Here is a 13,022-nt window from a genome sequence, read left to right on the forward strand (position 1 = left end):
CGTAACGCCAGGAAAAAAAAAAAAAAAAAGGAAAGGAGTCACACGGTAATTACGATGGGCTAGGTTTTCATGGCCCCGCTGCTGGTTCTGAATGATTCCTGATCGTCCGTCTGTTTCAACAATCTCATGGTGTATGTATGTTTTTTATTATAAGCTGTCTTGAGGCTTATTGGAAGTAGGGAGTATGTATTATAAATAATAACTTTAAAAATATTCCCATCTGTTTTTCTAAGAAGGCTGAGTATTTTTTTTTCCATTTGTAGCTGTTGAAAAATGCATGTTTCCCCTTTTTTTTTTTTGTGGTATGCGGCCTCTCGCTGTTGTGGCCTCTCCCGTTGCGGAGCACAGGCTCCGGACGCGCAGACGCAGCAGCCATGGCTCACGGGCCCAGCCGCTCCGCACCACGTGGGATCTTCCCGGACCGGGGCACGAACCCGTGTCCCCTGCATCGGCAGGTGGACTCCCAACCACTGCGCCACCAGGGAAGCCCTATTTCCCCTTTTTTGATTTTCATCAAATCTTTTAAAAATAACAGCTTTATTGACATATACACTAGTCCCCCCTTATCCACAGGGGTTACCTTCCAAGACCCCCCAGTGGATGCCTGAAACCGTGCACGGATAGTACTAAACCCTATGTATAGTCTGTTTTTTCCTGTACATACATATCTGTGATAAAGTTTAACTTATTAATTAAGCACAGTAAGAAATTAGCAGTAGTAGCTAATAATAAAATAGGACAATTATGGCAATATACCTTCTTGTGCAAATTTAATGCCTTTTTCATCTTAACTAAGCACTTTCACGTGCTGTGTCCGCAACTTTTGCAATTTGATACGTGACAGCAAAACTAGCAGGAATTTCTGTTTCCTTCTTCACAAGTTTACGGACGGACGATTCATTCTTACCATAGATCTTGGCAGTCTCAGCACCCAGTTTTCCTTCCTTAAGTCGAGAACTTTTGCCTTTTCGCTTAAAGGAAGCACTTCACAGCTTCTCTTTAGTATATCTGAATTGCCAGCCTCACTACTTTTGTAAAATTAAGTAAAATTAGGATCACTTGGACATAAGCACTGTGGTCTGATGCCCGAGATGGCTACTGAGTGACTGGCGGGCGGGATCTGCTGGACAAAGGGACGATTCACATCCCAGACGGAGTGAGACGGCCCAGGAGTTCGTCACACTACTAAGAACAGCGCACGGTTTTAAACGTATAAATTATTTATTTCTGCAATTTTCCATCTAGTATTTTCAGAGTGAGGTTGACCGTGGGTAACTGAAACTGTGGAAAGTGAAACCTCGGATGGGGGCTGTGGGGGATGTCTGTAATTCACATGCCATGTGATTCACCCACTTAAAGTGTATACTTCAGTAGTTGTTAGTGTATTCACAGACTTGTGCAGCCGTTACAACAATCACTCTTAGAACATTTTCATCCCCCCGCAAAGAAACTCCATACCCATTATCAGTCACTCCCCATTTCTTCTCAATCCACTCAGCTTTAGGCAACCACTAGTCTGCTTTCTACCTCTGCAATAGGTTTATCTAACCTGGCCATGTTACATAAATGGAATCATATAATATGTGGCCTTTGCTCTCTGGCTTCTTTCACTTATTAGCATAATGTTTTTCGAAAGTTCACCCATGTTGTAGCAGGTGTCAGTATTTCATCCTTTTTATTGCCATGTAGTATTTCACTGCATGCCTGTAATTTTTTTGCTCTCTGTTCATAATTTGGGTTTTTTCCACTCTGACTGTTGTGAATAATGCTGTCATGAGCACTCGTAGATGTTTTCAAATGGAGATGTTTTCGTTTCTCTTGGGTGTCTACCTAGGAGGAGAATTGCTGGGTCACACGGTAACTCTATGTTTAACCTTTTGAGGAACCTCCAGACTGTTTTCCAACGCAGCCGAACCAGTTTGCATTCCCACCAGCAGTGAATGAGGGTTCCAGTTTCTCCATGCCCTTGCCAGCTCTTGCTGTTATCTGTCTTTTTGCCCGTAGCTGTCATAGTGGCTGTAAGGTTTTCAAACCTTAACCTAAGATACAGGTAGCATTCACACTGACTGAAAACGTTGTTGAAGGCACAGTAGACCCACTTCAGGGATGTGAGAATGTATCCGATTTTCAGGTCAAGCCAGGAAGCTACTTGGTGTTACGATCTCTTGTTTTGCTCTTGATTTGCAGGTGGTGGTTACCAATACAATTCCACATGAAATCCAGAAGCTCCAGTGCCCCAAAATTAAAACTGTGGATATAAGCATGATCCTTTCAGAAGCCATCCGTCGGATTCACAATGGGGAGTCCATGTCCTACCTTTTCAGAAACATAGGTTTAGATGACTGAACAGCTTTCCTTTCTTAAAACTCTCGAGGGCCAAACTGGAATAGTAAGGATAAGCACTGTGAGGCGCATGCCTGACGGATGGATTTCACGGGGACCATCTGTGTCTTGTTCCTTCCTTTTGTTAATTCCTATGAAGATAGACCAACTTTTTAAGTCCATCTGGGTGTTTGTGAGTTTATGGGGGCAATTTTTATAAAAGAAAAACTATATTCTCCTCTTAAATAAGTTAAGACCTGGTTGTGTTCAGTTTACCTGTTGGAAAAATAACTTGGAAAAAAGATTTTAAGCTCACAAACAACCTTTTCCCAAAGTTGCTGGAGCCCAGGTGCTTTAAAAAGTTAATAAAATAAAATGATATACTGTATGATAATGCAGGTGAAAAGCCAAAAAGATTATGCTGTTAAGTCCAGTAAATTACATTTTTAGAAATGCTGTTATAGACACGCATATGGAATATGTGACCGTTATTTATTTTCTGCAACAAAAGAAGGAATAAAAACTGTATATGTGTGTGTGTGTGTGTGTGTTGTTTTTTTTTTAACTTTGTGTTTTGGCAATTGTTTTATAACTAAAATAAAATGAGAGCTGAATATACATGCTGTGGATGTTGAAATGTTCATCAGCTTGTTGAGATTTCTACAGCTTTGGGGTGATACAGTAGTCTCTTCGGGATGTAATGTTCCCTGTTCTGTTTGTCCAGGACCCTGCACGTTCTCGACGCGTAGTCACTTGACTGCAGCAGGAGAGGAATTGGAACACCAGCTGTGAGCCACTGGGGCAGGTCAGGAGTTGGCGTGAGCTGCCATCTGCATCTTGGCGTGGCTCCTTGGCGTGGCATCTTTGTTCTGCTCCTTGTTTAAACAAAATGCAGCACCGCATGCTCTGGAAAATGAGATGCTGGCGGGGAGGGGGTGACAGAGGGCAAGCGATGTGACCCTTGTCAGTGTCAAGCATCTAGTATTGTCTGTCAGAGTTCAGAACTCAGAACTCTACCTTAGAGTTTATCAGGCTGGGAGACACTGGGGTCCCATGAGTTATGCCACTAAGGTCACATAATGGCAGTCCCCTCCAATTCATGCAGGAAAGAATTAAGACTTTATTACAAAGAAAAAGGTTACTTTTTCTTCCAAAAAACCTTAAACCTTTGCTTTCTGAGTGCATGCTCAGAAAAGACCTGAGAAAGCCTTTAAGCTTGCACCTCTGGCTGCCCTTGAGGTTCTGTGTAAGCAAGAAGTGAGGGCCACGGCAGGGTTGTAAATTTTCTGGCTAAGTGTTGAAGGCATGCCCCAGGACACACAGCCCATCTACAGACTGGGAGAGTTGTTCTCTCTCTCGCTCTTTTTTTTTTTTTTTTTTTTTTTTTTTTTTTTTTTTGGTTTCAGGGTTTTACGGAAGTGTGTGATGACTCACTAGCTGACTGTCCAGAGATTTCAGTTGCCACAAACAACAAAGAATACAGACTTTACAAAATCAGTTTTGAAAAGCCACTATGCACACAAACCCTGTGGAGGAAGGAGAATCTGATTTCCAGACTTTCACATTTTATAATATTTAAAATACCAGTTTTCGACAACAAGAAAAAATTCCGAGGCATGTAGAGAAACGAGAAGGTTGGGCCCATGCACGGCGTCTTCCTTGAGGGAGCCCAGACTTTAGACCTACTAGACAGAGACTTTAAGTCAACTATTTTAAACATGCTCAAGAGCTAAAGGAAATCATGGGAATTATGTCTCACCAAATGGAGAACATCAATAAGGAGAGAGAAGTATACAAAAAAATGAACCAGACAGAGAGGATTTGAGGAAGATGGTGGAGTAGGAAGCACCAGGAATCTGTCTCTCCACCTAGACAGTTGCAGTGGCAAATACATCTGATGATTTTGGAATTCTGGAGTCTGTTGAAGGTTTGCAATTTCCAGGGGAAGTGTCAGACAGTAGATAATAGCTAAACCAGCTCTTAGTACAGTTGGAGGTACCCAGCCCCCATGCCCAGCCCTGTGGCAGGTAGCTCTGCACATGCTCCTGGAGTAGTCTGCACCAGCTTGTGGGAGCCAGGATAGGCAAAAAGGCTCCCTCCTCCAGATAGCAGGGATCTGTGCTCCGATAGCTGATATCGGCTTCTGATCACAGAAGTGCAAAGAGGCTGGTAGCCATTGTTACTTCACCTCCCCCATTGTTGCAAGCTCCTCCTCCTCCAGTTGAAGAAGGAGTAGTGCCTAACTCGTGCCATGAGGCCAGCATTACCCTACTACAGAAAGCAAAGACATTATAAGGAAGATGAAGCGAAGTCCAATATCTCAAGAACATAGGTGCAGAGATCCTCAACAAAATACTAGCAGAACAATTCCAACAGTGTATAAAAAGAATTATGCATAACCAAGTGGGTTTATCCCAGATATGCAAGGCTGTCTCAACATTTGAAAATCAACTCCTGTAATCCATCACATCAACAGACTAAAAAAAGAAAAATTACACGATTGTATCAATTGATGCAGAAAAATCATCCGACAAAATCCAACATCCATTCATGATAAAAACCGAGTGACCTAGGAGTAGAGAGGGAATTTGCTCATCTTGTTAAAGACCATCTTCAAACAACCTACAGTGAACGTCACACTTAGTGGTGAGATCTTTCCCACTAAGATCAGAAATAAGGCAAGGATGTCTCCTCTCATCACGCTTTTTCAACATTGTACTGGAAAGCCAAGCTAACACAATAAGACAAGGATTTAAAAGGTACACAAATTGGGAAGGAAGAAATAAAACTGCTTTGTTCTCAGATAATCTGATCATCAATGTAGAAAATCTGCTTTGTTCTCAGGTAATATGATCATCAATGTAGAAATCTGAAAGAGTAACAATGCCTCCACCCCAACTCGGAACTAATAAGTGATTTTAGTTAGATTGCAGGGTACAAAGTCAGTTGGTTTTCTATATACCAGCAATGAACAAGTGGAATTTGAAAATAAAGGTACAATACCATATACATTAGCACCACAAATATGACATACTTAGGTATGAATCTAACAAAACATGTATAAGATCTATATAAGGAAAACTGCAAAACTGATGAAAAAATCAAAGAACTAAATGAGAGCTAGTCCATGTTCATGGAGAGGAAGACTAATTGTCAAGATGTTCTTTCGAACTTGATCTAAAGATTGAGTGCAATCCCGGGGACTTCCCTGGTGGTGCGGTGGTTAAGAATCCAACTGCCAGTACAGGGGACACGGGTTCAAGCCCTGGTCTAGGAAGATCCCACACGCCGCAGAGCAACCAAGCCCATGCGCCACACTTACTGAGCCTGTGCTCTAGAGCCCGTGAGCCACAACTACTGAAGCCCGTGCACCTAGAGCCCGTGCTCTGCAACAGAGAGAAGCCACCGCAATGAGAAGCCCACGTACTGCAACGAAGAGTAGCCCCCGCTCACCACAACTAGAGAAAGCCTGTGCACAGCAACAAAGACCCAGTGCAGCCAAAAGTAAATAAACAAATAAAAGATTCAATGGAATCCCAATCAAAATCCCACCAGGTTCTTTTGTGGATTTTGACAAACTGGTCCTAAAGTTTACACGGAGAGAGAAAAGGCTCAGGATCACCAATACAGTATCGGAGAAGAGCTCGGCCGGGGTAGTCACACCTGCCCCACTTCAAGGCAGCTCTAAACCCAAAGACGCATAGACCGGTTGAGCAGAGCACCCAGAAATAGACCCACATATATATAGTCAACCAGTCTTTGACAAAGGAGCAAAGGCAACATAGTGGGCCAAAAATAATCTCTTCAACAGGTAGTACTTGAATAGCTGGATATTTACATGGAAAAAAAATGAACGTAGACTTAAGTGTGAAAGTCAAAAACATAAAACTCCTAGAAGAAGACCTAGATGACCTTGGTATGGCAGTGACTTTTTAGATATGACACCAAAGGGATGGTCCATGAAAGAAAGAATTGGTAAACTGGAATTAACTAAAATTAAAAACGGTTGCTCGGTGAAATGCACTGTTAAGAGAGTGAAAGACAAGCCACAGACAGAAAAATCTTTGGAAAACACTTATCTGATAAAAGACTGGTAAAAAGAACAGTTAAATCTCAATAATAAGAAAACAATAGCCCAACTAAAAATTGGGCTGAAGACCTTACAGACACCACCAAAGAAAATATACAGATGGCAAATAAGCATATGAAAAGATGCTCTCTATCGTATGTCTTCAAGGAACTAAAAATTAAGTGTGTAGTGTGAGATACACTACAAGGAACTAAAAAATAAGTGTGTAGTGTGAGATACACTACACACTTATTAGAATGACCAAAATCTGGAACACTGACAACACCAAACGCTGACAAGGATGTGGAGCAACAGGAGCTCCGTCTTTGCTAGTGGGAATGCAAAATAACCACTTTGGCAGAAAGCTAAACACACTTTTACCATGTTATCCAGCAATCATGCTCCTTGGTATTTACCCAAAGGAGTCAAAAACATGTCCACGTAAAAACCTGCACATGGAATTTTATAGCAGTTTTATTCATAATTGCCAAAACTTGGGAGGCAATCAAAATGTCCTTCAGTAAGTGAGTGGATAAATAAACTGTGGTACTTCCAGACAGTGGAATATTATTCAAGCAGCAAAAAGAAATGAATTATCCATGAAACGTTGTGGAGGAAACTAAAATGAATCTTATTAGACAATCTGAAAAAGCTATAATACTATATGATGCCAACTATATGACAGTCTTTATGGAGACTAAAAGATCAGTGGTTGCCAGGGGTTGGTGGGGGGATGGAGGGAGGACTAGAGAGAGCACAGAAGATTTTTGTGGCACTGAAAAATACTCTGTATGGTACTATGATGATGGATATATGTCATTATACATATGTCTAAACCCATAGAATGTACAACACCAAGAGTAAACCCTAATGTAAACTGTGGACTTCGGGTGGTGGTGATGTGTCCATATATGTTCACCAGTTGTGACAAATGTACCACTCTGGTGGGGTTGCTGATAATGGAGAGATTGTGCATGTTGGGGGCTGGGGCCATGTGGGAAATCTCTGTACCTACTGCTCGGTATTGCTGTGAACTTAAAACTGCTCTAAAAAAATAAAGTCTTTAAAAAAAAAAACAAAAAAAAAACCTAGACTGGTTTGACAAAAAACTGGGTACCATAGCCTAGCCAGGCTGACTAGTAAAACTAACCATCGTATTAGGATATTGATTGTAATCTCCAGGGCAACCACTAAGAAGATAAGTAAAAAAATACATAGTAAAAGAAAGGAGAAGGGGACCAAAATGGTGGACTAGAAAATATATATGCAGCACCAAAAAGGGAGTAGTGGAGGAACTGAGGACTAAAAAAGATACGACATATAGAAAACAAATAGCAAACTGGCAGAAGTGTTTCCTTATCGGTAATTACATTAATGTCAATGAATAGAACTTTCCAATCAAAAGGCAGACATGGGCAGGATGGATTTTTTTTTTAATGATCCAGGGGCTTTCCTGGTGGTGCAGTGGCTGGGGGGCCGCCTTTCCTTATCGGTAATTACATTAATGTCAATGAATAGAACTTTCCAATCAAAAGGCAGACATGGGCAGGATGGATTTTTTTTTTAATGATCCAGGGGCTTTCCTGGTGGTGCAGTGGCTGGGAGTCCGCCTGCCGATGCAGGGGACACGGGTTCGTGCCCCAGTCTGGGAAGATCCCACATGCTGTGGAGTGGCTGTGAGCCATGGCCGCTGGGCTTGCACGTCCGGAGCCTGTGCTCTGCAACGGGAGAGGCCACAACAGTGAGAGGTCCACGGTCCACGTACAAAAAAAGATCCAACTGGGAGTTCTCTGGGGATCCAGTGGTTAGGACTCGGTGCTTTCACTGCTAGGGCCCAGGTTCGATCCCTGGTCAGGGGACTAAGATCCCACAAGCCTTGCAGTGTGGCCAAACAAACAAACAAAACTTACACAATGTTAAAAAAATTAAAAAATAAAAAATAAAATGATCCAACTATATGCTGTGTGCAAAAGAATTGTCTCCAGAGACACAAATAAGGTTGAAAGTGGAAAGATGGAAAGATATTTGATACAAAGAGTAACCAAAAGAGGGACTTCCCTGGTGGTCCAGTGGTAAAGAATCCACCTTCCAATGCAAGGGATGCAGGTTCTGTCCCTGGTCAGGGAACTAAGATTCTGCATGCCACAGGGCAACTAAGTCTGCGTGCCACAACTACTGAGCCTGTGCACCTCAGCTAGGGAACCTGCATGCTCTGGAGCCCGTGCGCCACAACTAGAGAGAAGCCCGTGCGCTGCAAAGAGGAGCCCACGTGCTGTAACGAAAGTTCCCACGTGCCGCAACTAGGACCCAACGCAGCCAAAAAAATAAGGAAAAATAAATAGATATTTTTTTAAAAAAGAGTAACCAAAAGAGAATTGGGGTGGCTATACAAATAACAGAAAAAGTAGACTTCTTTAACACAAAAATTCCTGCAAGAGACGGGGAAGGACATTACACGATTATAAAAGGGTCAGTTCATTAAGACGATACAAAAATTATAAATATATATGCATCTAACGACAGAGTCCCCAATAAATGTGAAGGAAAAACTGACAGAATTGAAGGGACAATAGGCAATTCAATAATAATAGTTGGAGACTTAGGCGCCCCCTGAAGATAATGGATAGAACTAGATAAATGAACAATAGGGAAACAGAGGATTTGAACAACAGTATAAACCAATTCGACTTAATGGACATGTACAGAACAAAAGCAAAATACACCCAACAAGAGCAAAATACACATTCTTCTCAAGTGCACATAGAACATTCTCCAGGATAGACCACATGGTAAACCACAAAATAAGTCTCAATAAATTTAAAATGATTGAAATCATACAAAGTGTCTTCTCTGACCACAATGTAATGAAATAGAAATCAGTAACAGAAAGAAATCAGGAAAATTCACAAATGCATGGAAATTAGAGAACATTTTTTAAAAACCAGTGGGATAAAAGAAGAAATCAGAAGGTGAATTAGCAAATACTTTGAGGGACTTCCCTGGTGGTCCAGTGATTAAGACTCTGTGCTCCCAATGCAGGGGGCCCGAGTTCCATCCCTGGTCAGGGAACTAGATCCTGCATGCTGCAACTAAAAGCCCACGTGCTGCAGCTAAGACCCGGTGCAGCCAAATAAATAAATAAATAAATATTTTTTAAAAAGAAAATGTATGTTTTTTCCCATTCCATTGGATTCACCTTGGTTTGTAGCATGTAACATAACTAGTATGTTATATATATGTGTATACTAATTGAAATTTTTAACAGATTTGTACTTTTTAAAAATAAATTTATATTTTCTTTTTGGCTGCATTGGGTCTTCATTGCTGCACATGGGCTTTTCTCTAGTTGCGGTGAGCAAGAGCTACTCTTCGCCGTGGTGCGCGCTTCTCATTGCAGTGGCTTCTCGTTGTGGACCATGGGCTCTAGGTGCACAGGCTTCAGTAGTTGTGGCTCGCAGGCTGTAGAGCACAGGCTCAGTATTTGTGGCACACGGGCTTAGTTGCTCCACGGCCTGTGGGGTCTTCCTGGACCAGGGAATGAACCTGTGTCCCCTGCATTGGCAGGCGGATTCTTAACCATTGTGCTGCCAGGGAAGTCCTGCACTTTTTTTTAATGAAAGTTCCTGGTTCTGCTTGACCAAATTGTGCAGTCATTATTTTTTCTTAATATTGTAGCTGATTTCAGAGGGATATTCACTAATAAATGTATGATGTATATCAAGTATTGCCCCCCCAAAAATATAACATCCAAAAGAATGAAATACTTGGAGTATTGCCATTTTAGCAATATTAAATCTTCCAATCCATGAACACGGGGTGTGTTTCCTTTTTATTTAGGTCTTTAATTTCTTTCAGCAATGTTCTGAAATTTTCATTTTGCGATGTCTCATTGTTGTTTTGATTTGCATTTCCCTAACAACTAGTGATGTTGAGCATCTTTTCACGTACCTGTTGGCCATTCATATATCATTTTTTGAAAAATGTCTATTCAGGCCTTTTGCCCATTTTTAAATCAGATTTTTAAATTTTATTTATTTATGTATTTATTTTGCTATTGAGTTGTATGAGTTCTTTATATTTTTTTTTTGGATATTAACCCCTTATCAGATACAGGTTTGCAAATATTTTCTCATTCTGTAGGTTGTCTTTTCAGTTTGTTGATTTTTTCCTTTGATATGCAGAAATCTTTTAGTTTGATATAGTTCCAGTTGTTTTTTTTATTTTATTGCTTGTGCTTTAGGTGTCATATCCAAAAAATCATTGCCAAGACCTATGTCAAGGAGCTTTTTTTACTATATTTACTTCTAGGAGTTTTTCATAGTTTCAGGTCTTACATTTAAGTCTTTAATTCATTTCAAGTTAGTTTTTGTAAGTGGTGTAAGATAGGGGTCTAGTTTCATTCTTTTACATGTGAATTTCCAATTTTCCCAGCACCATTTATTAGAGAGACTGTCTTTTCTCATTGAGTATTCTCGGATCCCTTGTCAAATATTAGTTGACTGTACATGCTTGGGTTTGTTTCTGGGCTCTCAGTTCTGTTCCATGGGTCTATTTGTCTGTTTTTATGCCAGAACCAGACTGTTTTGATTACTACAGTTTTATAATATAGCTTAAAATCAGGAAGTGTGATGCCTCCCTCCGGCTTTGTTCTTCTTTCTCAGGATTTGGCTATTTGGGGTCTTTTGTGTTTCCATGTAAATTTTAGGATTGTTTTTTTTTCTACTTCTCTAAAAAAAACACCATTGGAATCTTGATAGGAATTGCATTGACTCTGTAGATGGCTTTTGGCAGTATTGACATTTTAACGATATTAATTCTTCCAATCTGTGAACACAAGATACCTTTCCATTTATTTGCATCTTTTTCAATTTCATCAGTGTCTTACTGTTTGTAGAGTAGAGATCTTTCATCTCCTTGGTTAAGTTTATCCCCAAGTATTTTATTGGTTTTGATGCTATTGTAAATGGGATCATTTTCCTTATTTCCTTTTCAGGTAATTTGTTGTTAGTGTATAGTAATGCTACTGACTTCTGTATGTTAATTTTGTATTCTGCAACTTTACTGAATTTGTTGACTAGATTTAACAGGGTTTTTTTGTTTGTTTTTGTTTTGTTTTGGTGGAGTCTTTAGGATTTTTTATACATATAATGTCCTCTTCAGATAGAGACAGTTTTACTTCTTTCTTTCCAATTCTGAGGCCTGTTGATTCTGTTTCTTGTCTGACTGCCCTGGCAAGGACTTCCAGTGCGGTGTAGGATAGGAGTGAGGAGAGGGAACACTCTTGTCTTGTTCCTGATCTTGGAGGAAAAGTTTTCAGCCTTTCACCACTGAGTATGATGTTAGCTGTGGGCTTTTCATACATGGCCTTTATTATGTTGAGGAACTTCCTTCTATACCTAATTTGTTAAGAGTTTTTATCATGAATGGATGTTGAATTTTGTCAAATGCTTATTCTGCCTCTATTGAGGGATCATATGATTTTTTTTTCATTCTTTCTATTAATGTGATTTATCACATTGATTTCCATATGTTGAACTATCCTTGCATCCCAGTATAAATCTCACTTAGTCATGGTGAATGATCCTTTTAATGTGCTGCTGAGTTTGGTTTGCTAGTATTTTATTGAGAATTTTTGCATCTAAATTCATCAGGGATATTGGTTCTTTACTTGTAGTGTCCTTTTCTGGCTTTGGCATCAGGGTAATGCTAGCCTTGTCATATGACCTTGAGAGTGTTCAAGCTCCTCTTTGATGTTTTTGGGAAGATTTTGAGAAGGATTGGCATTAATTCTCTAATGTTTGGCAGAATTCACCAGTGAAGCCGTCTGGTCCTGGGCTTTTCCTCATTTGGAAATTTATGATTACTGACTCAATCTCATTACCAGTAATTGGTCTGTTCAGACTTTCTATCTCTTCCTGATTCAATCTTGGTAGTTCGTATGTTTCTAAGAATTTTTCCATTTATTGTAGGTTGTTCAGTTGGTTGGCATATAGTTGTTCATAGTAGCCTCTTGTCATCCTTTGTATTCCTGTTGTATTGGTTGTAATGTCTCCTTTTTCACTGAAAATTTTGTTGATATGTGTCCACTCTTTTTTTCCTGGGTTAGTCTAACTAAAGGTTTGTCAATTTTTTAATCTTTTTAAAGAACCAGCTCTTAGTTTGGTTAATCTTTTTTTATTGTTTTCCTGTTCTCTATTTCATTTATTTCTACTCTAGTCTTTGTTATTCCCTTCCTTCTGCTAACTTTGGGCTCCATTTGTTTTTTTCCTAGTTCCTTGAGTCATAGTGTTAGGTCATTTTGGGGGGATCTTTCTTGCTTCTTAATTGAGGCATTTATTGCTATATAATTCCCTCGTGGAACTGCTTTTGCTGCAACCTATAAGTTTTGGTATGTTGTGTTTCCATTTTTATCCATCTCAAGAAACTTTTATTTCCCCTATAATTTCTTCTTTGATCCATTGGTTGTTCAGGACGGTGTTGCTTAATTTCCATGTATTTGTGAATTTTCCAGTTTTCTTCTTGTTTCTGGTTTCATACCTCTGTGGTCAGAGAAGATACTTGGTATGATTTCATTCTTCTTGAATTTTCTATGACCTCTTTTGTGGCCCAACGTATAGTCTATTCTAGAAAA

The 13,022-nt window shown here is 40.0% G+C and overlaps 1 protein-coding gene across 6 annotated transcripts in view; it reads left to right on the forward strand.

Annotated features, from left to right (window-relative positions):
- Nucleotides 1-2,959, forward strand: part of PRPSAP2 (phosphoribosyl pyrophosphate synthetase associated protein 2) — a 44,485-nt gene extending 41,526 nt beyond the window's left edge. For 4 of the 6 annotated variants that reach the window (XM_007448398.1, XM_007448399.1, XM_007448396.1 and 1 more), the window contains one exon: nt 2,188-2,959. In XM_007448398.1, the coding sequence (XP_007448460.1) occupies nt 2,188-2,346 (159 nt within the window). In that variant the 3' untranslated portion in view covers nt 2,347-2,959. The remainder of the gene's footprint in view (nt 1-2,187) is intronic. The other 2 variants (XM_007448395.1, XM_007448400.1) reach the window with 2 other exon arrangements.
- Nucleotides 2,960-13,022: the final 10,063 nt, after the last annotated feature.

This window comes from Lipotes vexillifer, unplaced genomic scaffold, assembly GCF_000442215.2.
Source record: "Lipotes vexillifer unplaced genomic scaffold, Lipotes_vexillifer_v1.1 scaffold533, whole genome shotgun sequence".
In the NCBI taxonomy this organism is placed as follows: domain Eukaryota; kingdom Metazoa; phylum Chordata; class Mammalia; order Artiodactyla; family Lipotidae; genus Lipotes; species Lipotes vexillifer.